We start from the raw sequence: 23,307 nt of genomic DNA, 5'->3' as shown, positions 1-23,307 counted from the left end.
AGTCATGATATCCAATAAGCTTCAAGGAATGATGACATCAAAGGGTATCTGTTCAGTACTGGGATGACTGCACTTGCGCAATTACGTTTTGGGTTTTTGTTTTGTTTTTTACCTTAGTTAATGACATTTAACTCAGTAATTGTTGACTCCAAACAGGGCCATTACAGTCATTGATGATACCTTAGACTAAATAGCCTTTATCGTTTAAACTTCGAATTTTAACATTCAATTAATTCCCAGTGTCAAGTGATATGCGATTATTTTTTTATTGTAGTTTTTTAGTTTTAGTCTTCTTCTTCTTTTTTTTTTTGCAATATCAAATGAGAGAATGGTGTTGAAATCAATACGCTCCGCCATGTGTTCCCTAACTACTCCGTTTCCCATAATCCAATGCAAGTAACGTCAGAATCTCGCGACCGGAGGTGGCTAACTGGAACGCTAGTTAGCTCAATGCAGACTTGATGAGAATTAGAATTTTCTACAGTCGTTCCGCTGCAGCTTCTCCAGTAGTGGAAAGGACGCCTGTCTAGTCTCCACTTTGTACTTGTTAAGCCGGCTAATCATTTACGGAGGAAGTTTTTATTTGCATTCGCAGGAGAGTTTCCGTTTTCTCACGTGCATCATCAGAAAAATGGAGATTTCTCCTGAGATAAAATCAAACAGCTTTCTGCTGGACGCTTCTCTGCTGTATAAGGATAGCTGCCCGGAGTTATCGCGCTTCTACATGTAAGATACTTCACTATAACCAAACACGAATACCACTTAAAAGTATATTTTACTTGCAGTCCTTTATTGTTGTGATGCTAGCAAGTGGACGCTAGGTGGAGGTGTTCGCCCAGTGTGACCGGGAAAGTTTCTAGCTCGACGATGATGTCAGGGAAAATTATGATTGTAGCCCCCATTATAGTTCCTTATTACTCAGGCTATAGTTTCGCAGTTATAAGGAACTATAGCTTTGTAACTGATGTCCTGTCAATCATTTTGGGATTGGTTGAGCTCTGACGTCTAACATATTAAGCCACTGTTTAATTCTCATTCTTTTTTCACACGTTAATTTAAATAAGAATGGGTTATCTGCTCGTGCTTTCATTGCTTTTTTATAACTTTTTGTGTTACAGTCACCTCGAGGATAATCGGATCACTGGTGGCTACAGTGAAACTGCAGAAACACATAATACAGTGAAGTCTAAAAATAAGATGTGGCTGCTGCTTACGTTGGTCTTTAGTGGTGCCTCAGGTGTCAATAGTGTTGAAGTTTTGGAGCATGAATTGTTGTACTTTTCCACTGAAGTTTAGCCTGCTGTAGTTCTTCTACAACAGTGACTTACTGTAGCTGGACATGAGCCCATGTGAGAGTCCCAGCCGTGGCTGCTCGTGTTTGTGGGCAAGTTTGCAATGCCTCAGTGATAGTTTCAATTTAAATGAATTACAGTTTGGTGAAATGGTTTCAATTGGTGAGAACGAGACACCTTCCTAACAAGCTCTGAAATCAAAGCACAAGGAAGTAAACAAAGTGGTGGTGGTGGTGCAGACAGTCCCTCTAATCATCGGGTAAGAGAGCCAGGCAGTATGTAAGCCTCAGCCTCATCCTTGTATGGTTGGTAAACAAACCCAAACAGAGCCCTGATCCAGCATTCCCAAGGTGTCTTATTCTTTTTAGATTCCTGTAATTAAGTCTTTGAATTTTTACTCAGAATTAAACACATTAGTTATTATAGCCACTTTATGATTTTATTCATCATTTACAGTTCACTTCTTGAACTTCAAAATTTTGGTGTCTGATAGCCGTTCCAGACATTGGTGATTGCCGTGTTGTGGTGAAAGCTGGAAGTAATTTCAAGAGAAATCCTCTTAAGCCTTTGTCTGTATGTGTGTGTGTGTGTGTGTGTGCGCGCGCTCATGCATGCGCTCAGGCTGTGCCCACTTGCTGGTATACAGACTTTTCTTCTTTATTAGGGTTTAAATTGAGCATTAATGCATCTAAAATGTTTTAAAATGTGCATATGTCTGTGTAGGCTCTTTCCACAATCCTTAGACTGTGCATATATGTGTGGACTCCTGCGATTCGTGCATTAGTTGGGTTTCAGCCATGTCCCTGTGTCCTTTGGCTTGTCTTCTCTCTTACCTGAGCCAGGAAATTTGTGGGCAGAACCATGAATGGAAAGAAAAACAGAGGTTTTAATGGTGAAAACCCCAGTCCGGGTCGTTTTCCGGATGTGTGTGAACCCACTGCTGCTTTAATAACATTGATCTGTTCCCCAGATTCCCCGGCTATGATTACCTGTGGTATTTGAGAACATTTTGAACACGTTTAACTCTGACCAGCTGTCCAGCAGGCAGGACACAAATCTAAATGTTTGGCTTTGTAACTCAGAGACCTCACTGGTTTTATGCCAAAGTGCCTGGCAGAGAAGACACAATGAACAGCCACTGCCAAAATGTACACTTAGCGCCATGAGCTAATTAAGTGATCCGAGTGATAATATGAGAGGCAGCATACAGGAAGGAACTCATGCTACGAATGAAAGCCTCAGACGCATGCTTTGAATGCACAACTGATCAAACCGTGCACCCGCGACAGGAGAGGAACTGAAAATATTTGAGTCGGCATACATTGGTGTACGTGATCAGAGTGCATTGATGTTCTGAATCCTGAGGAATTACGACCATGTCCATGTGTTCCTTTGGGGGTTTCCACTGTCTCCACTTTCTGCAGGCCAATGCGTCACTGGAGTGTTTGTTCTGTGGGTGCGCAATTACTCATACGCTCATACTCCGCATATTTGTAGGAGATGGTGCCTTCTGGCACAGTCTTCACCTTCTGCCAGGCCAATGACTGAATGAGTTAGTATGTATGTTTGCATGGGGCATTACACCTATTGTTGAATTCGATGTACAAGTACTTGGTGTGCTTATTGTGGCTCACGTTGTTGAATCAGTGAAGCTTTTTCCAGTAAGTTCGTAATCATAGTTGCGTGTCTGGTAACTAGACCTTGACTGGCTGTTCTGATTACCAAAACAAATATGCATGTCGTCTGCTGGACAAACAATTTGGAAACTTGTTTTGGTTTCTTGTTTTGTCTTTTATTGTCCTCACACAGGCCTCACATGGTTTTCAGTCTAGAAGTACAGCTGCAATTGCTGTGTGTTGGTTAATATTATTGGAACTCTTGAGTAATTAGTGTGGGAGAAATATATAGCAAAAGCAAGAGGGCTTCAAGGCATGATTGTTCCTTAATAACTTCTGATTGTTTTCTTCATTTTGGCTGTGACATACCACATTCCCAAAAGAAATCACCTACTTAGTCGGCCTAACAAACCTAATTCAGGACCAATGTAGTCAAAAGAAGGTTAATATTTCCATCTGCAGTAGTTTATATTTGGTGGCGTGGCTCTGTTTTGGGACCTCCCTGCCTCTCCATGTGAATATGTGGAGTGCATAAGGCAACTGAGTGTAGGCTGAGGTATCTTTTGATAGAATGCCCTATATCAGATTTACACGTAGATTTGTAGAAGGATATCAGCCACGTGTTGTCAGCTCACCCTGGGATCAACTTATATGCCACATTTGCAAAGTAAACAGAGAAATCTAACCCTCTTGTTTGCTAGCTTGAAGCAATGATTTTGTTGCCTTTTTTTGTTTTTTGTTCACCAGTTGACCTGCCAACAAAGCATTTTTGTTATTTTTATTTCAACTCATATCTGCCATTTCTTGATGTATGCTCTATCATCAAGGTAAGGAAAGGTAAGTCGATTCTGGTCATCTGGACACTGTTTTTAGCGGGAGAAAACGTCTTCAGTGTGGATCTCTTCAGCCTCTTCAGAGCCTCAGCCCCAGTAAGCTGTGTAGGCAGAGATCATCCTCACCGATCTTTGATGCCCACCCAGTCATTTCGTTCTAGAAGCAGGCCTGAAATATGACAAACCTCTCATTAAAAAAAAGAATTATCCAAAGGGCAAAGAATTAAAGGTTAATCCAGATATGCTTGGATTGCATTCTCTTAAGCCTCTTTTTCATTAGTACCTACTCAACTTGACTCCAATATGCGTAGGGCCATTACAGCAAGGAGGTCGAAAGTCCTCTGACATCATTTGTATACGACACAGGCTATATTTATTGCTTTTTTTCCAGACTCGGTTACCACGGTGTTGTTTTTTATGTAGCCATTTCCCTCATCGCTGCGTTTCAACAGTACCAGTTTTGATTTTTGTCACTCTTATGAGTCCTCGAGTAACTCCACTGACTAGCCAATGCTGATGGACGCCCATGGAACTCCGGGCAAGTGGCTACAAAAAAAATATTTGGTCCTAGGTATTACCACCTAATGGGAAACCATAAAAACAGAGTTGCGTCAAGCCAAGCCGAGCTATTGCTGACTGTCCTCACTGACCACTCGAGTGCTTAAGTCAAAAAGCTACATTTATTCAAAACACTTTATGAAGCTCACATCCAGAACCGATTCTAGAATCACCAGTTATCCTAACATGCATGTCTTTGGATTGCGGCATGAAGTTCAAATTCAACCATCCAGGAGATTTGAACCCAGTCTTCCTCCTGTAGGGCAGCATCACTAAGCATGGCATCGCTGTCTTGTTAAATTTGTCACTGCATTTTTTTCCTGCTGTTTGTCACCACCTTTTAAAGGCCTTTTTCCCTCTTCCGTTCCCTTTATCCAACACTTGCCCTCATTTCCTCTCGTACTGTATCACTCCTGTTACATCTTCTCTCAGCAGGAGCAAATGATCCTCAGACTGAGAAGGACCTGCTGGCCTCTTTCGCTGTAAGGTCCAGGTGATGAATGAAACCATGTGAATCGGTGCTGTAGAGGGGCATACTTTCTAGACTATTTCAAGGACTGATTGTGAAGCTGCTACCTGTGCTAGGCCTTTGTGTCTAAATATCTGAATGAGTTACAATCTCCGGTGAAGGTTTTTCAAGACATGCCAGCGGCCCTGTTGTTTTCCCTGATGGTAGCAATAAAATATTCATAATGCTTTTCATTTCATGCTGCAGACAGCACTTCTGTCTATAATCACATTATTACCTTGTAGCCGACACATAATTTCCCCTCACTGCCCTACTGCATCCTCTAGCGCTTCGTTGATCTCCCAGCTGTCAGCAGTTCATCCGTAGGACGCGTATCTTCAGCGTTTATCGCCACAACCGAGCATGCACTTAAAAGGAGATGCATGACAAGTATGTTAATAAGATTTGCACACTGGAAGCAGTCTTTGCGGTGCAGCCTTTCGGAGAGCTGGCTCATTCAGGAAGCTGTGGTAAGGGAGAAAAAGATTCCCTAAAAACATTCCTCGTCTCCGAACTTGAGTCATTCAGTTGTTTTTAGCAGGCTGGTTGTTGGAGGATTGTCTTTCATCTCATGCCAACAAACAGCTCTTGCTTTTGTTATCAATATGTATACTGTATAGTGGTGATGTGAACTACCATGGGAAATGTAAATCAACTAACTTCCTGAAAAGGATTTTTTTTTTTTTTTTAAATGTCAGCAGAGAATGATTAAATAGCTTTCCGAACAACTAACTGCATTTCTGGAATTGTTCAAGGTCCATGAGTCATTATCACTTCACAACAGAGTGACAATCCACCACATCGGCCTCATACAGTTTCTCTTCATTTCCTGTATTATCTGCTGACAGGTCGTCTATATAATCTGACAGCTTAATCCAGTCACTGATTATTAAATTGGGGGTAGTATCTAGAGACAGTGATTCAGACTGTGCAGTGACTGATGACAGATATGTTGCAAAGCCCACAGCGTGCTCAGCTGTATCTGAAATCATCCATCAGTACGATGCACCGTTTCACATATGGCGCGGTTGAGAATGCCGGCGGAGCGTATAAACAAACGTCTGCCACCAGACGCCGCGGCAAAGGCCCGTAGGTTAACTCCAGATTAAAGCCGACCCCGCGCGCCCTCCTCCCTTTCCATAAGCAGACAGCCCTATTTCTGTCTGTCCCTGACACACATGCAGCCGGACAATAAATGTCCCTTTATCGATTTAAGCCCTGAGCTAATTTTAGTGTGGCTTAGTTGTGACTCAGTTAAAATATCTCATTGCGAGTGTTCCCAAAGCGGGGGCAGCTGCATGGGCGGTGAAGCCACTGAATTGGTTTGGAAAGCTGCCCCGTATTGTTTGGGAGAGACCAGTTTTTCCGGTTGCATATTTTCCACTCCACATAATGGGAATAGATAGTCTTTTTTTCTTTTTTTTTCCCGTCCCCAAAAATTGTTTCCATCTTGTAATTTGTGTGTTTGCAAACATCTATTTTATGCAAATATGCAAGCAATAAACGTATTTATTTCAATATTTTCCATCACACTGTCTCTTACCTTGTTTCTTTCACTGGTCCAGCGTTACAGGAGTTGTTGTGATGTAAATTGAGAGGAGCATTTCAGGATACATGCACGTTAAATGACAAATAAAGTATTTTAAAAATGCACATATACAAGATGTACATTATTAAAATGATGCCTCATGATCGTGTTGTTGTGTTTTGACATAAACTCGGTTATAATTGAAGTCTCAAACTCGTCTCCTCTTTCTCATTCCCAGGCAGGGGTCTTTGAAGGCTAACGGTAAGTTCACGGAGACGTGAGTCCTTGAACGAACTCCCGTTTCATTAAAATTTCTTCTTCCTGTTTCACTTTTGCATGTTTTCATCAGTTCTGCCCCAGAGTGTAATAAGCACGCACAGAATGCAGTAGTAAGTAGGACCTTGTCACTGGCTTGTCAAGGTTGATAAAACTCACTAAATCCTCCGCCAAATACTCAGAGGCAGCCAGCTGTCTCAAACAGACTGCCCAGTGGAATCAAACACCCACACATAGACACTCACAGACACACAAACTCTCAGACCCATGCCAGCCGAAACCACATAAAACGGGAGTGGTGCCATTTAGTAAGACTCCTCAGACTTTTCTCCTTAAATAGCACAAAGACTCGTCCCAAACTAAGTAACGTGGTGTTTGTTTGGAGTTCTATTAAAATGATCACATTTTTCTATGGAAATAGAAATATCGACTATTAAATGATAATTCCAAGATCAAACTATCACCTTTCTGTTATAAATCTCATTTCCTCGTTGTTTAAATTGTAAGGGGCCAGTCTCACGCTTGCATATAGTATTGTGCAAAAACCTTGAGCTACCCCTCGCTTCTTTATATTTGGAAATGTTTGTACAATTCTAACGAGTCTGAAAGTCAATATCTGGTGTGATCTCCTTTATTCTTTAACACAACCTGAACTCTCTGAGATAGCTTTCATTTTTTTTAAGTAGTCTTCAGGAATAAAAACCAAAAAAACAACTAGTTATTGGCCAAAGAAAAACCTTGAAAGACCTTAAGCAAGCCTGGAGAACTATTGCTCAAGAGCACTTTCAAAATTCCAAGAAAATCTAGTTACTTGGAAGATAATGTAAGACAAAAAGGAGGGTGGCTCAAGACTTTCAATTCAATTTATTCAATTCAATATTTATATAGCGCCAAATCACAACAACAGTCGCCTCAAGGCGCTTTATATTGTAGTGTGGACCCTACAATAATACATACAGAGAAAAACCCAACAATCAAATGATCAAAAGACTTTTGTGCAGTACTGTCCATTTCAGCAATTTTTGGTTGTTTGATTGTTATTTTGTTCAAAAGATACGTTTTAGATTGTCTGTGTCTTTCATTTGCTTTCAGGACCTCTGAAACAAAAGTTCTCCAGTATGCTGCACAACACTGGGGTGTGTCCGTACTGTTGCCAGTGGCTCCACCCTGACAATCACCATGTGCGGCTGAGGCCCAAGCAGCGTCCATCAGCACGGGTGCAAAGTGTCCTGCTCAGGAAGGCCAGAGGCAAACGGCTCAGCCTGGTGCAGAAAAATCTGCTGTGCCGCTTCCAGAAGTCCTCGTCGGTACTGGTGAGAAGGCAAACAAACTACAAATCTAAGCACCTGATTATGTGTTTTACTGCACTGCAGCATATTGTTCAGGAGTACAATGGAAGTGACAATTCAAAACCAAGGCAACACAAGGTGCTTTACATAAAACATGCAGGGCCAAAGGAACATAAAAGAAAGGCACACATGTATTTACAAAGAATAAAAAATAAGATAGCACCAAACACAAGAGTAAACATCACGGACGAGTCCAGTGCAGTGCGAGATATAAAGAAATCTCTCCAAAAAAGGAAGCAACGCATGGCAAACATGGATTTAAAAGAGCAGAGCACACCTCTGGTTATGTCTGGGAGTTTGTTCTGGTTATATGATGCATGCTTCTCCGTGTTGAGTCTTTACTCGGTTTAACCAAGTAATCCCAGCTTTAAGGCTGAACAGTTTCCTCAGCTGTAGTGATGTTAAACTAAAGGTCAGTAGTTATTTTGTGATATGTGGGATAGCTGCTGATATGTGATTTATTTGTGAAATCTGTATTTTTTTAATTGTTGGTAATACGGCTGCTTCTGATAACCCGCCATATTCTAATGATTGTATTCTCTTAAATATCACTTGGACTTTAGTGTGGACTTGACTGCTTATTCTGTAGCTATTATTGACCTCAGAGCATAAATGAGCCAGGGGAGATCTACACTGCCCTGCCTCTCGCTTTTGTAGAGCGAGAGGCAGGGTACACCCTGGACAAGTCATCCGTCTGTCACAGGGCTAACACAGAGGGACAGACAACCGTTCATCCTCTCATTCACACCTACAGCCAATTTAGCATCACCGGGTTTCCTAACATGCATGTCTTAAGATTGCGGGAGGAAGCCAGAGTATCTGAAGAGAAACCTCACAGACACATGAAGTACAGGAAAACTCCACAAGAAAAGCAGAAGCCTGGATGCAAAAGAAAAAGAAGAAAAAGAATGATCAGTTTATTATAACTTAACTAGTCCTGAATTGTCTCATAATCTATTTTTTGAGCCATTTTTGCCATTTAAATCGATGAAGTCATTAGTATTCATTCCACAGAAAGTGTCTGGTATCATTATGGCGCTCCACTTACTGCTCCAGCCTTACAGTTGTCCCATTAGGCTTAACTGTAAGAGCTAATGTTGCTAGAGAGTGCTTTGTCAACATTCACTCTGTTCACCCCACAGTCCTCTCCCAAATTGTTATAGTGGTCCCCTTTGTCTGTCGTCTTAATGGATGGCACCAAGCAAGAATAAAATGTAAAAACAGATTTTGGCCAGCACACACCCACTCTACTGATAAACCCATTTAGATGAGGAAGCTAGTGATGGAGCATGCAGCTATAGGGTCATTTTCCCCAGCACCGGTGATAGCACTGAAGAGCCCCTCTAGCGATCTGACATCAGCCTAATGAAGAGCAGCTTTAGTGGAAATGCTGCTGCATCATTAAAATCTGGTCTGGTTCATTTAGTATGCAGGTATTCACGACACAAAGCACTTTGAACCCACTCTCCACTTTGTATCTGTTGACTCTGAGGGCTAAGAGGTAGATAGAGAATGAGAGCGGTAGCAGGATTTAAAAAAAAGAAAGATAGTGAGAGGAATAAATGCAGAATGAAGTTCGAAATATTAAAAGGGGCAAGAGGGAGAAAGGCAGGTAGATGAGGTGAAAGGAGTCAAATCATGGACTGCAAAAAGAGCTGGGACCTTGTGTTATAATTTCTAATGCAGCACTTCTACTTTTAAGGGCTGTTGTGAAGGTGAGATTGGGGGTCTGATAAAGAGATTTATCAGATCCTGGATCAAGGAAGGATACACAACATGATAGTAAGGTGAACAAGCTATACTTGCTATACTTGTTAGATAAAATAACAACAAAGAAATAAAGGGCTGGGCACAATGTCTGTGTAGGTTTCTGCGGTAGTGTCTGTGGTAGTCTTAGGAGCTTGAAAAGAACTATCACGCCATGTTAAAAAGCTCAAATCAAACTCAAGTCATGCTCAAACTGGTTTCTTTAACATGACAATTAGTTCACTGTATTTTAATGGCCTCCAAAGCCAGCGCATGGGTCGTGGGATCATGGATCTGCTGTCACACATGTGGTCCAATCAGTCCCAGACATCCTGTCCTTAAGCGTGTGTGGCTCCCCTGTTATTAAACTCGTAGCTAAACAGAACTATGCTGTGTGTTTTATACTGAAGGCCACTCTTAAAGACATTGAGCCGTGATTATTCACGTTTCCGCCGACTCATTTGTCAACAATCATCACGATGAACAGTGTGGATGTTTGTCCATCACATGACTTCCTCGTAAACCAATATGGCGCCAAGAATGTCCTCCAAGGTATTTTTAACCTCTGTTTTCATGGTCACTAGCCTGCCCAATGTTCAAAAGACAGCAAGTCAAGCCACACATGCGGGTCATGATAGACTTGTGCTCAGTAAAAGGGCGATAGCAAGCTGATATGCTTAAAATGCACATTGATAGAGTCGTGACGATAAGAGGTGGAATGTGAAAAGCTTCCTTTGCTTTTCCTCCTTGACACGACGCTGATGAAAAGAGCAAAGCAGCTCTGACAGGAAGAAGGGCTCAGCACGAGCTTGGATAAAAAGATTGGCATCCACTTGGTTTCATAGTTAGAGCATAAAAGGGGAATCATTATTTTATTATTTTCCAAATGCATGAAAAATAATCCACAGAATGAGAAATGAAATGTGTCACAGTGACCATTGAATTTGGCACCTGTTGTTGTTGTTGTTGTTTCATTTTTTAATTGCTTCATTTCAGTGGGCCAGAGTCAAGTGTTATGGCTGTGTACACAGTATATTAGTCTCCTCTTACGGTCAGCCACGTAAGTCTGTTGTGTAAATTTACCTTTGTGTGTTTTTTTTATCTTGAGCAGGAGACAGGTGTTTATTTTAAACAACGTATGACTATTTGTAGATGCAAAGACTCATTTCTCTTGTGCGCTCATTTGTTTTCAGAAGCATCAGAACAGTTACGGGGCCTTTTTGTGGATGAGATTTGTTGTCAATAATGTCAATATTTTTATCGATCTTTTATAGTTTCATATTTGCATTTCTCTCACTTACCTGCATTTAGAAAGTCTTTGCACGAATTATCAGTTAAACTCTTTAACATTGAAGCAGTGTGAATAATCTTGAACATGCACGCTATATGCATGCTCCACCCTATATGCATGCTCCACCCTATGTGCATGCTGCACCCTATGTGCATGCTGCACCCTATGTGCATGCTCCACCCTATATGCATGCTCCACCCTATGTGCATGCTCCACCCTATGTGCATGCTCCACCCTATATGGATGCTGCACCCTGCTGTAATAGGTGCCATTTTCAATGCACATGCCTTAAAACAGTGTATTTTTGCAGTAAATTTAAAAGAGCAGCTTTTCTAGCTAAAATGTAAGCATGCAAACATCAGAAGGGACCACTGGACCAGTAAATACAAATTTATAGTCATGCACACAAGCGATTTGCAGCGTTTATACTCCAGGGTGTAAATCCCCTTGATTTCACACTGTATTGCTATTGCCGTTTGGTGTGTGTGTGTGTGTGTGTGTGTGTGTGTGTGTGTGTGTGTGTGTGTGTGTGTGTGTGTGTGTGTGTGTGTGTGTGTGTGTGTGTGCTGCCCTTATGGTGGGATGCCAGTGCATGACAGGCTTTCCTCAGCCCTGTGAAGTTGTCTTAGTGCTGCGATAAATCACTTTGTTTATGCGTGCTGAGCGGGTTATCCAGCAGTGGATCTGGGAATAGGTTGGATGCAGCGCCACAAAAGAGGCAGAGACCCTAAATGGAGCGAAGAATAGCCTATTGTCCTCCTGCATTCTTCTCTTCTTCCTCCTTGAGTTTAGTTTTAGACTTTCTATCAGAGTTGCTTGTCACAAGGAAAATGTATTCTGTGCTTTCATGTTTTTTCAGGTGATTAGTGCATGTCTGCATTAGGAAAAATATTTCTGTTGGTCCTTTTATTCATTCTCATTCAGTTCGTTTTCAGAATACAAGATGAACCAGATATGAAGGAGCAAAGTGACAGACCATAGGTTGTTCTGTTTTTGGCACATTACACACGGAGCCATCTTTCTGATGCGACTCAAATCTGTGATTTATTTTTTAAGTCACCACTTCTTCTTGACCTCACTGACCAGCTCTCATTCTAGTACCTTTACACACTCCAGTCTCTCTTGTTACTTCTCTCTTAAGTTCTATCTCAGCTCATCTACCCGACCACAATCTGACCTCTCACATTATGCTTTCTCCATTTCTCCTTCCTTTCTTGGCCATGTCTTCACCACATTTCGCTTTCATTTATCTTTAGTGGAAAATGTGCCGCTTGAGGCCATGACAGGAAACAGGAGGCAGCGATGTCTAGCTGGTGTTTTGCCTGTTTGCTGTCAGGGAGCAGAAAAGGTTCCGCTGAGGGGGAGCAGGATTACAAGAGGGGAAAAAATATTGGGAAAGACAGATGATTAGAGATGAAAGCATTTTTTCGATACAAACAGAGGAGTCACAGTGGGAGGTGGAAACACTCACTCTTGTGCCACGTGTGTGGGTATTTAAGTAAAGCATTTGAAATATGTTAACATCTACATACTGTACGTAGCAATGGCAGGAGTCACGGGAAACTGATGCCAGCTGAACTTGACATCCTTGAAGAGCAAACGAAAACCAAAATATGCATAATGTAACATACAGTTTAATTATTTTAAGCATCCACACTTTCTTCTCTCCACTGTCATCATGTCTGTAGTTGAGTAGACATGCGGGATAAACCCCATATAGAGAACTTAAAGTGGTACCACTGCAGCATGTCATCTCTCAATTAACGTCTTGATGCAACTATTAAAAAGTCTGCTTTGGAACTTGGCGTTCCCTCTGTTCGGCTTTCGCATCCTCACTCACCAGCATTTGAATCATACGCTTTCTGAAATTGAATCTGTCAGCACGTGTGTGCATTAATGGCATTCGCTGCATGTCTTCTGTAAAGCCAAGTACGGGCCATTCGTCATCTCTATAATAATCAGGGCAGAGTTCTAAATCCAGATCTGTCTCTGGGCTCTTTTCTTTATTCCTCAGCCTCAAAACTTCACCTGTGTTTTGAACAGCCTGATGGGTGGAGATATATCTCCAAGGTAAAGATTTTTGTAAATTTAAATGCAGACTGTACTCTGTGGTTGTGTTTGTTTGTTTGTTTGTTTTAAACTTACAAATGCAGACAGCTCTAGGTCATCAAATGTTGCTATTGTATTCTCAAACTACTCAGAACTGCATGATTTTATAAATATATTAAAAGTATGTAGTGCCTGGTTTGCATAAACTTCAACAGATAATGTCTGAGGGACTTTGACAAGTATTTCTGTCACTTTTTATTATTATTATTATTTATTCAGAGCTCTTTTTGAATGTTGGCTGCCTTTTCTTCTGTTCTCTGTCTCTCATGCTGCTTTAATAATATTGTGTTCTGGGCTGTTGGTAGGCCTGCCCATGACTGATGGTGTTCCATTATGTGTTTTTATATCCAGCTATGCTTTTATTGCATTAGCAGTATGTTTGGGATACCTGGATTTAAAGGGATCATGTATTGTTGGAAAATGGGAGTCGTTGCCAATTAGATCCTTTCCAGGTGGTTTTTCATGGTCTAGCAAACTCTGACGGTACTTTTCTGTTTTCATAATTCTTGTTTTGACAAGATGTCCAACACCACTGGCTCAAACGCAGCCCCAAGCCATGACAGAGCCTCCACCATGTGTTTATAGATGGCTGTAGACACTCACTGTTGTACGTCTCTCATAACCAGTGTTGGGCAAGTTACTTTGAAAAAGTCATTAATTATAGTTACTAGTTACTTCTTCAAAAGAAAAACCTGAGTTACAAGATACAAGTAATTAATTACTTGAAAAGTAACTATTGCTTTACTTGAAAAATGAGGGTATAATTGGCCATTTTTGACTACTTTTGATTTTCCCTCTACATTTCACCTTTAAAAACTATTTACTTTGTCAGCTTCAACCGTCTGTTTGTTGAAAAATAGTAACGCGACCGCACCGCATTGTCTTGTTAGTAACGGTAGCGGCCTTGTAAAGATAGGTATAGTAATTAGTTAGATTACTCATTACTGAAAAAAGTAACGCCGTTAGTAACGCCATTACTTGTAACGCCGTTATTCCCATCACTGCTCATAACCACCTCCCTACAAGAGCTTTTCTTTTATACATATAAACAAAAAGAAAAGGATTACAGATGATCTGTACATTCAGGGTAATTAGCCCGTACCTTTAAGGCTGTGAAATAAAAGGAAAAAAGAAGGAAAAAGGGAAATGAAGAGAAGCAAAAACGAGAAATATAAACATTTGTATGATATTTCCCAAAGAAACATAATCGCTGCAAAATAATCCCATTCATTTACTGACTACAATTCAAAAATTTCAAGTTAGGATTCATCACTCCATCAGATCTGTTGCCACTGATTTTCAGTCCAGTTCTTGTGTCATTTGTCATACCTCAGCCTTCTCTCCTTGTTCCCCTTTCTCCAGAATGGCTTCTTGACAGCCACTCTTCCACTGAGACCATTTCCAATCCGGGTTGAGGTAGTAGATAGATTTAAGTGAATGTCCAGATGGATCTCTCAGGTCCTGTGACACGTTTGCTGGATTTTTTCTGTCAGCACACACTGCACACCGTGCCCAGATTTTCATTTTTGCCATGTGTTTTTGTGACGGGATGATAGTGCCTAAAACTACAATTTGGGTTCTCTGCTGTGTGTTATGTGTAGATGCAACATTGGGCTGTCCCTTGAGTTAGCTGCTTGTGTTAAAGATTCACAGGTCAGTGTTAAGTGGCTTCATGAATAAGAAAACAGTCCTCTTAGAAAAACAACAAATGTCTAAAGAAAAGCTTTGAAAGACGCTCGAAAGCCTGCAGAACTATTGTTTAAGACCACTTTAAAAGTTACAAGAAAGTCTGGCACCTTGGAAGCAAAATATAAATAAATCAGGCATGCCTCAAGACTTTATACATTACTGTAGTTTTTTTTCCTCTCCATATCTAAAAGAACCTGCAAACACTTTTCACTCTGGAGTATTAGAAATCAGATTAGCATAGGCAGCAGATGTTGATAAAAACTCACATGGGAGTTATTATGAAGAATTAGAATGTCTTTTTTTTTTCTTTATCTAATCTGGCTGACTGGAAATAAGTTTGTTGAGGACTGCGGGTAAACCATCATTTCACGTCTTTGAAGCTGTTTCCCAGCGTTTGCTGTTTTTGGCTCTTGAGGCTGACCGGCTTGTGCGACGCAGGACAAAATGTGACCTTTATCACTGACAAGAGAGCGAGAAAGAAAGAGAGAAACAGATATGTTTTTATGGCAGCATGCAGGAGATCTGCATTCAGATCAGGTGTCTGTGTATTTACCAGCCTGCCTGCCTCCAGACAGTGTGACTAAGTGGCTGCATGCACCCAATCACAGAGCAAGGCCATGGCGAGAGGAAAGTTTATACTTCTTACCTCGTATTGATCCCCAACTGCTCTTCTGCTTTCAGCTTTATTGCGTTGTATTGATGCGGTCTCGAATGACTTTCACACACAGCGTATGTGGATAATCATACTTTGATGTTCACAAAAACAGAACCATCTCATCACACGATAGACATTTAGCACTGATAAACAATTATATGACTTATATTTCTACTTTAGGAGTCCTAACAGACGCTTCATTCTGTGACTCACTCTGCTACTCTACTCATCTTCCTCCTCTTGGGCAGTATTGCACTGCTGAGGTCAGATTAATCAACCAAAGCTGACCTCTGACAGCAGAGAGAAAGCTAGGAAGGGAGGTATTTATGGAGCAGAGGCTATTATTAGCAGGAAAGGTCCATCTGCAGAATTGGTGTGTGTGTGTGTGTGTGTGTGCGTGCGTGCGTGCGTGCGTGCGTGCGTGCGTGCGTGCGTGCGTGCGTGCGTGCGTGTGTGTGTGTGTGTTGCAAACAATGTTGACTGCAAACAATGTTGACTACTTATAATCATGAAAATGAGCAATTGCAAAGTGCAGGAATGTTTGTCGTATGCTGGGAGAGAAGAACAGTATGCTCTGGAAGAGAAAATAAAAGTTCTGGCCGATTATTTGATTCGATTTTTTGTTTTAGACTCAGAGAATGTTAAACTCTGTTCTCATTTGTCACAGTATTGGGTTACACACAACAGTCAGCTTGCCAGAGATTGAACTACAAGAATTACAGCTGCAGGATCTCATTGATCTCAGGTTATTTAAATTGAAAGTTTTCACCTTTGTGAACTATCTAACAGTCTATTTGCTCATTTAAAGTTCAAACCATTACACCGTTCGTAACTTAGACCTGCGTTCTTTCGTTCAGGAAGTCGTGCATTAATCTATGACTTGAGCTTTATTATTTTTATATGCAGAAAGAGCCGCTGCAAGACTGCACAGTTTAGAGGCAATTACACACTCCTGGCAAGTATTAAAATCATGGCATGAAATTGAACGGGAACCTTACTTTCTGCAAAAAAATAAATAAATAAAATGCTTAATATCCCTTGGGGTGTATATAGGTGGTTGTTTATCCGCATTAGCCTTATGCTTGGTTGGCCAATGCGCTGGTTTGTCTGCTGCCAGAATGCCAAGATGAGGAAATCAGATCTCTCTCTGCCACCGATTCACGTGTGGCTCTGCAAGTGCATACGCCGCATGTCGAAGGATTAGCGTAAATTAAACAGGTACACGTGACTAGGATTGCGTTTTAGGTTGTCATGATTTCTTATCACTATGCAACAACCTTACCGTCACTGTCGTCTGAGAGTGGACAGCGTCATTTCCTAGGCACTTTCCAGTTGCTGATTAGCATCTCCGCTGTGCACTTACATGCACACACTTTTTTATTAGGGAAAGATTTTTAGATCCTGTCATATCAGCGCTTCATTCGAGCTGGCTAATGACAGCGAGGCCAGGAGAGGATAAACAGCATGAGGTCATCCTAGTTGTAAACATCCATCTGCAACCAGCTGTCTCTCTGTGTTTGATCTAGCCCACCATTAACTATGTGCACCCCTCCCTCCCCTGGAGTAATCATTTGAAGAAATCATAGTCGTCAAAAGTTGAAACACGAAAATCTGCGTTGTCACCTAAATGTCTCGAGCTCTTATTACTTACAGCATGTGTTACAATTGAAGCTATATCATCTATAACAGAACAGCAATTAGTTTTCTGCTTAATGATATACCCCCATACCCCCTGTTATGATTTGGTTAGATAAAAATTTAATGATGTATGGGAAGAAATTGTTTGATCATTGCAGAAACAGGAAGTGGTGATGGAAAGATTATATGAAAGTGCAATAAAGCAAACGGTACGCATCACAACATTTATGTAAGTGGATAGGAGGAGGTTAAAACTGGAACTATCCACATTGAATTTGGCGGTTTCACATCCCGTAACTCAAACACGATTGGAGGTCACTGCCAGGAATCTGCCAAAACTTACAACCCTCTATTCAAGTGCATCACAGTAATGATGCAACTGCATGCAAGGAGTGTTTATGAACTATTTTACATTGCTGCAAAAAAACTATGTTATTTAAAAAGTCAGTTACTCCAACTCCAACCAAATATTGTTTTCAGTGGTTTGTGCCATGCAAATATTTTAACTGTGAAAACGAAATTCATAACTAATCAGATCTAATCTGTTTGGCCTGAGGGGAAAAAGCAGGATGGATTCTTCCTGCAAAACTAATATAACTATTTTATCCATTTGTCTAAAATGTCTCTATGTGACCAGAAACTAGTTCCAGTATAACATCTTTATACACCTGCACCTTTTTAATATTAGTGCATTACTTTGCTTATAGATACTCCAGACTTTGTGTGCCTACTTTACTGAACAGCACCAGTTATTCCAAGTTTGGAATACTTTGTTTGAGGAAAGGTTTTTTTTTTCACTGTTGAATGTCCTCTCTCAGCTGAATGTGCCTTTCTACATTTATTTTAGACTCCTTATAAGATAACTGCAGTTTAGGAGATATCCATCCATCTATCCATCGAGGGCTGGAGCCTGTCTGAGCTGTCATACAGCAGGAGGTGGCGTACACTCAGAAGAGGTCACCAGTGCATCACAGGGCTACTCAAAAACCATCAATAATAAAATCTTCATATTCAAACCACATACAATGCATAGATTAGAAATTCCACATTTCTAAAATACTGACCCAAGATAACTTCTTAAAAGGCAGCCAGTTATGCCTTTCCTTATTTTTGTGTCCTACATGTACTGCTACAATGGTGAGTGCTCATACTAAACATGGATTAATGTTTCAATTAGTGAGCACACGCACAACGCATGTGCTTTGCCTCATCTCGGGGTACAGAGTTATATCTAAGCACAGTTGACGTCAGATTTAAACCTTCAGTTTGCAAGAGGCAGCCAGTCAGAAGAAAGGTGGCTTAAAGGCCAGAGGAAACTACCTAAAATGTCTTATTTCAATCAGATCCAGCCCGTCATGTCAATCAGATGACGTGATGGGCCACACCAAGCACATTTATTTAAACAGAAATAATGATTATAGTGCACTATTATTGTGCTTTATTAATTGCTGCATGTTAGGTGTGTTTATGCAAAGCTACTCCTGTTCAGTACAGGTTTTTTATTTATATTATTTTTTATTTTTGCTTGAACACAAAATTCTTTGTGGTTTGAATCTGTTTCACGTTACATCTAGAGTACAAGTAAATAATAAACAGCATTTAAATTATCAGTTATTCAGCAGTATTTACTAAATGCAAGTGTTCTGAGTTTGGATCTTTTGTTAACAAATAGACTTAATCAAAAGATCTTGCATGCACTAGTAACACTGCGATCCATCCTCTAGAGAAAGTCTGGGGTTATTTAGTCCATCTGCTTCACAGAGCATTGGTCAGTCCTCATTGAGCCACACCCCTATGCACAGATGGGTGGGTCAGTTGCTTGGCTTTGTCACTATAAAGCGGGACTGGCAGGCTCCTTTAGTAAACACTTCTCTAACGGTGCGGTAAAAACGAAGAGGAACCCAGAACTAAGTGCTGGTTCACTGAAACCCAACTCTCCAACACTCGGCAGTAGACACCTGTCAGAATCTGAAATGGCTACATTTGTGTCGGTGAGTTTTCCATCTCCTCAGCATTCAGGACTGTCAACAGTTTGGCTCAGATTTGCTGACCTCTGCAGCGGTGGTCTGTTCAAACCAGTTCTAATGTTGTGGCAACTCTGGATAGCTTCTGTCACTACTGGGATTTTTTTATGCTTAGATTTTGGAGGGATATTGAGGTTTTATTGAACACTGTGCACTGCATTTGCTACTTTAAATAAAGTTTTACTTAAGAGGAAAAAAAGTGTAAATGGCTCTTCTGTTCAAGATTTTTATTTTTCCTGTGCTGGAGTTAGCTGAAGTTATTTGACATTTGTTAAAACAGCAGAAAAAAATGGCATATCTTATAATTATAGCAGGGTCATGATGCTGGGATGATTTTCTATATTGTTACCATCACTCAGTTCATTCTGTGGTGTCTTATAATGGGCTGCAATTGATAAGAAGTCCTGCCTAATACTGAAGAGTATATATAAAGTAATTGTGGCTTACAATAGCAGTCAGTTGTTTTGTTTTTTATCTGTTTGTCCGAGTCACATTATGATTCCATAACTTATTTGATTAATCATTGATGGTTTATTAACAGCCTGTGTGCACACCATGACATGTACTGCTGTTTCATGCACCATTTCACTTGGACACACAGTCATAGGCCAAGAGTTATTATGCATGTTGTCTTAAATTGCAAGGATCTCCTGACCTGTAGTTCTACCTTGCAACTTTCCTGCTACTTGTTTTGCCTTACATGGAGTTTATATTTTATTTGAATGCAGTGTGTCTTATTTTGAATTACATAAAACAGTAGGCTCAGCTCAAGCATCAGAGAAGTTGTAGGGGAAAAAATGTTATAGAGTTAAACTAGAAAGAACTAGCCAACAGCTCTGATAGCATCTGCGAATCATGCACAGCTACACCTTTAAATCACAGAATAAGAATATGAAGCTGAATGTGAGCATGGTACATCTAATTTATTGATTAGTACAGTTTTGTTTTTCTTGAGCACAAAGTTCTGCGAGTCTTTGATCTGTTACCCGTTGTAACCTTTCCACATTGCAGTGTACCCTGAATAGGCGAAATTGCATGGCAACAGCCCCACCTTGCCGTCTCATAGGCTAAACACATTGTTTTCCCATCCTGCTTCAAGCAGTCCAACTATTTTCATATCTGCAATGTTCATTGGTAAAATTATCTTTGGCACAGCCAGTGGGAAGAGCCTCAGCTGTTAAGTGAATCTCCTGTCATTAGTAAGCTTCCTCTACCTCATTGTAAACTTTTCCTCAGCTTTGAGATGTCAGTACGTGTCCCTGACATCTGTGAGGCTTGCGGGTTGGCCTGCGTCACCTGTGGCATGTGCACCATTTTTATTACAGCTAGTCAGGCCCAAGTCCACACCAAACTGTTGTGCGTCCCAGAGAAAGCCATTAAACTGTGGAAATGGTGAGTTTTGATGAAAAATAATAGCTAGAATGACAAAAAGCTTCACCTTCCTCTCTAGGATTTACATAATTTGTTGAAATTATACACAAGAAGTTTCAACGGATTTCCTTCCAAGTACTCCTCTGGGGATGCCATGTATGCCTTCACCTCAAAACCTCATTGTGTATGAGCGCAGTGTAGACGCAGAGCATGCATTATTAATGGATATGTTCCTTTCCTTCTCCTTATCCCAGATGGCCACCTGCCATGCCTGCAATAAGACATCCAGGTACAAGGGGGTGAACAGGGATTTTATAGCTACCTTCGCTAAGACCCACAACATACCAGGGAGTGCTGGCAAGCACAAAACCCCACAGTCAACCAGCAGATCCAGCATGAATGCCCACAAGACTCCTGGCAAGGACAGGGCGCCTGCTCATACACCGAGGTAAGTTTATTTTGGTTTGCTGTTACTAATATGCGCAGAGCCAAAAGTTTAGTTACAGCCTTGCTTGATTAAACTTAGTTGGTTCTGCAGACATATGAGACAGTGATGTGTCAGGCATGTTGGGATTTGAGTGATTGAGTTTCTATTAAGTCAGCATTAAGGGAACAAGATGTGCGGGCGGCACGTGTTGGTTCCACGTTTTTCGGATCGTGTCGCTGGTGATAGCTTGCTTTTAACATTTCCTGCTAACCAACAAAATCTTAAGTTACTGTAACTCTTAACTGAACTCTTCCTTCTCTCTAGATCCTCCTCCTCCACCTCCACTACTACCACTTCAGGATCAGGCTCAGGCTCAGCTTCCTCCAAGCCTCCTAAAATTAGAAACTGGTTTGTCCGACATCTAAGCAAGATTCTCCAGCGAGAGGACAACCAGGGCACCAAGAAGGGGGGCTTGAAAGATTTTCTCTCCTCACTTTGAGCATCTTAAGATTATATGCGCTTTATCTTTGTGAATACTCTTAAAAAACAAAGAAATGGGAGGAGGCCCGTGTCGTAATCTGTGTAATCCAGAGCATCAGAACTTGAGAAACTAGTTGAGTTTCCAAGCCAGTGAAAAGGCACACAGTTTGTCCAACAGCGCGACAGTTGCTGGGCGGATTGGAGCGGCGCTCCTAGAATCCTGAATTGTAACCGGGGGCACCGAGGTCGCTATTTCAGCTGTCAGTCAGTTTCTGCATCTTCTGCACAGTCAGAAAGATGGGCGGACTTCTTTTCATCTAATTTAACACATCCCCCGTTTGTAAACTCCCGAACTGTGGATGTTGAAGGATTATAAAGTATTTATTTATCAAATTGCCGAAGCATCACAGGAAATCCGGCTTTTCTCTGTGGTGGCATTTGTGGCATGACGAGCTGGTTTACATATATATTTTCTCCATTTTCTAATGTTACAAAAATAGATTTATATAGAAAATATATACCTTTAACTACAATTCATGCTATTTGATGTTCAAACTTTTGTATTTGATTTATTTACTTATTTCAGCTTTCAGTTCTCTCCAGTGGGAACATTTTTCTGTTTGTTTGTTTTTTTATTACAAAGTTGAAATATAGAAGTGATAAATGTAAATATCTCATTGTTACATATTTGTAAATGCATACAAATCAATCACCAATGAAACTAGAAAGTGCATTTTCTGAAGAAACTGCAGTGTGAATGCTTGAATCTGAATGTATGCACTGAAATGAATTAATTGCTGAATTTTGAGTTAAAAATATTGAATGAGATTAAAAAAAAACAAAAAAAAAACGAATTTAACCTGAAAACAAAGGTGCTGAACTGCTAAAAGCTGAAGGTTACACAGAAGAAGGAGTTGGAAAAAAACTGAAAATGTTTTAAATGTAAATTAGAAAACCCTAAGAAATGAGAAAAGAACATTTAGAGTCAGAAAACATCTGAATGAATATTAAAAGGTCATATTCTTTGAATCACTGAATGACTCAAATGTGATCCCTCCACTTTGATCCACACAGTTTAAAAAGTTTAAATGCCTGAGCTTTGAAAGATACGGTGTTGGAAAGAGAACAATAATGGCGACAATTTGAGGGTAAAATGATGGCTGTAACACTGTGGACACAGCAGCAGTTGAAAGAGAAGTGCTTAAGATGAATCTTGGTACAGTGGCAGGCAGAGCTCGTTAAGCAGGCAGGTGTGAGCCTGGTTGCTATAGTGACCGCACCCAATGGCTCCATACACACGTACACAGACATGCGCCTCACTTTTGCTGCTTAAAATGAACAGAAAAGTCAGGCCGAAACAAATCGTTCCCAAATGAAAAGTAAAAGTCGTATTGACAAAATTCTTTCACCGTGAGCGACAGCAGCTTCTAGTCTACTGAATTCTCAGTTTTCATGCCTGTGGAGTTTATTATATGGACGTGGTGACAGTGGAAAGACACCATGCTCTTCTGATTTTCAAACGAACCTTCTGAGCCATTTTAACATTAGAGTCTATGGAAGAGTTGGAGGGAGGAGGCTGTGCATTGGTGACATTTATGAAAGAACCATAACACCTAGTACAATAGTAAACACATTGGATGAAAGAGGACAGCCATGGCTACGTTTTGAGGGTAAAATCATACCTGTAGAGCAAACGCTGCGGACACAGCAGCAGTTTTAAAAAATATTTTAAGATTAATTTTTTTGCTCCTCTCACTCTAGCAGTTGAGCTGCCTCACTCTAGCCCCAACATTCCGTCCCATACACACCCATTATAAACTCTGAAACGGGTGAAAAAACATCATGAAACTTAAACTGGAACTGAAGAAAAAGTATAATAGATATTGAAAAGATAAATACAAGTTGAATAGTTGAATG

The 23,307-nt window shown here is 40.7% G+C and overlaps 1 protein-coding gene across 1 annotated transcript; it reads left to right on the top strand.

Moving 5' to 3' along the window:
* Positions 1 to 62: 62 nt before the first annotated feature.
* On the top strand, positions 63 to 22,423 carry rmp24 (ribonuclease MRP subunit p24). The gene is made up of 5 exons (XM_086280161.1): positions 63 to 726; positions 6,574 to 6,596; positions 7,704 to 7,924; positions 20,738 to 20,931; positions 21,235 to 22,423. The coding sequence occupies exons 1-5, from the start codon at positions 632 to 634 to the stop codon at positions 21,407 to 21,409; spliced, it is 708 nt and encodes a 235-aa protein (XP_086136287.1). The 5' UTR covers positions 63 to 631; the 3' UTR covers positions 21,410 to 22,423.
* The last annotated feature ends 884 nt before the right edge of the window (positions 22,424 to 23,307 follow it).

This window comes from Aulonocara sp. 'chitande type north' Nkhata Bay, linkage group LG22, assembly GCF_057382095.1.
Source record: "Aulonocara sp. 'chitande type north' Nkhata Bay isolate Kocher_YH1m ecotype deep benthic linkage group LG22, A_spYH_male_GT1.1, whole genome shotgun sequence".
NCBI lineage: Eukaryota > Metazoa > Chordata > Actinopteri > Cichliformes > Cichlidae > Aulonocara > Aulonocara sp. 'chitande type north' Nkhata Bay.
The sequence above is the reverse complement of the archived record's forward strand: the minus strand, read 5'-3'. Positions and strand labels throughout refer to the sequence as shown.

Bases quoted from the DNA above. Each gene is read 5' to 3' on its own strand.
- rmp24 (XM_086280161.1), top strand. From the start codon at position 632: ATGGAGATTTCTCCTGAGATAAAATCAAACAGCTTTCTGCTGGACGCT. The intron at 6,597-7,703 runs GTAAGTTCACGG...ATTTGCTTTCAG, and splicing joins GGGGTCTTTGAAGGCTAACG to GACCTCTGAAACAAAAGTTC. The intron at 20,932-21,234 runs GTAAGTTTATTT...CCTTCTCTCTAG, and splicing joins GCGCCTGCTCATACACCGAG to ATCCTCCTCCTCCACCTCCA.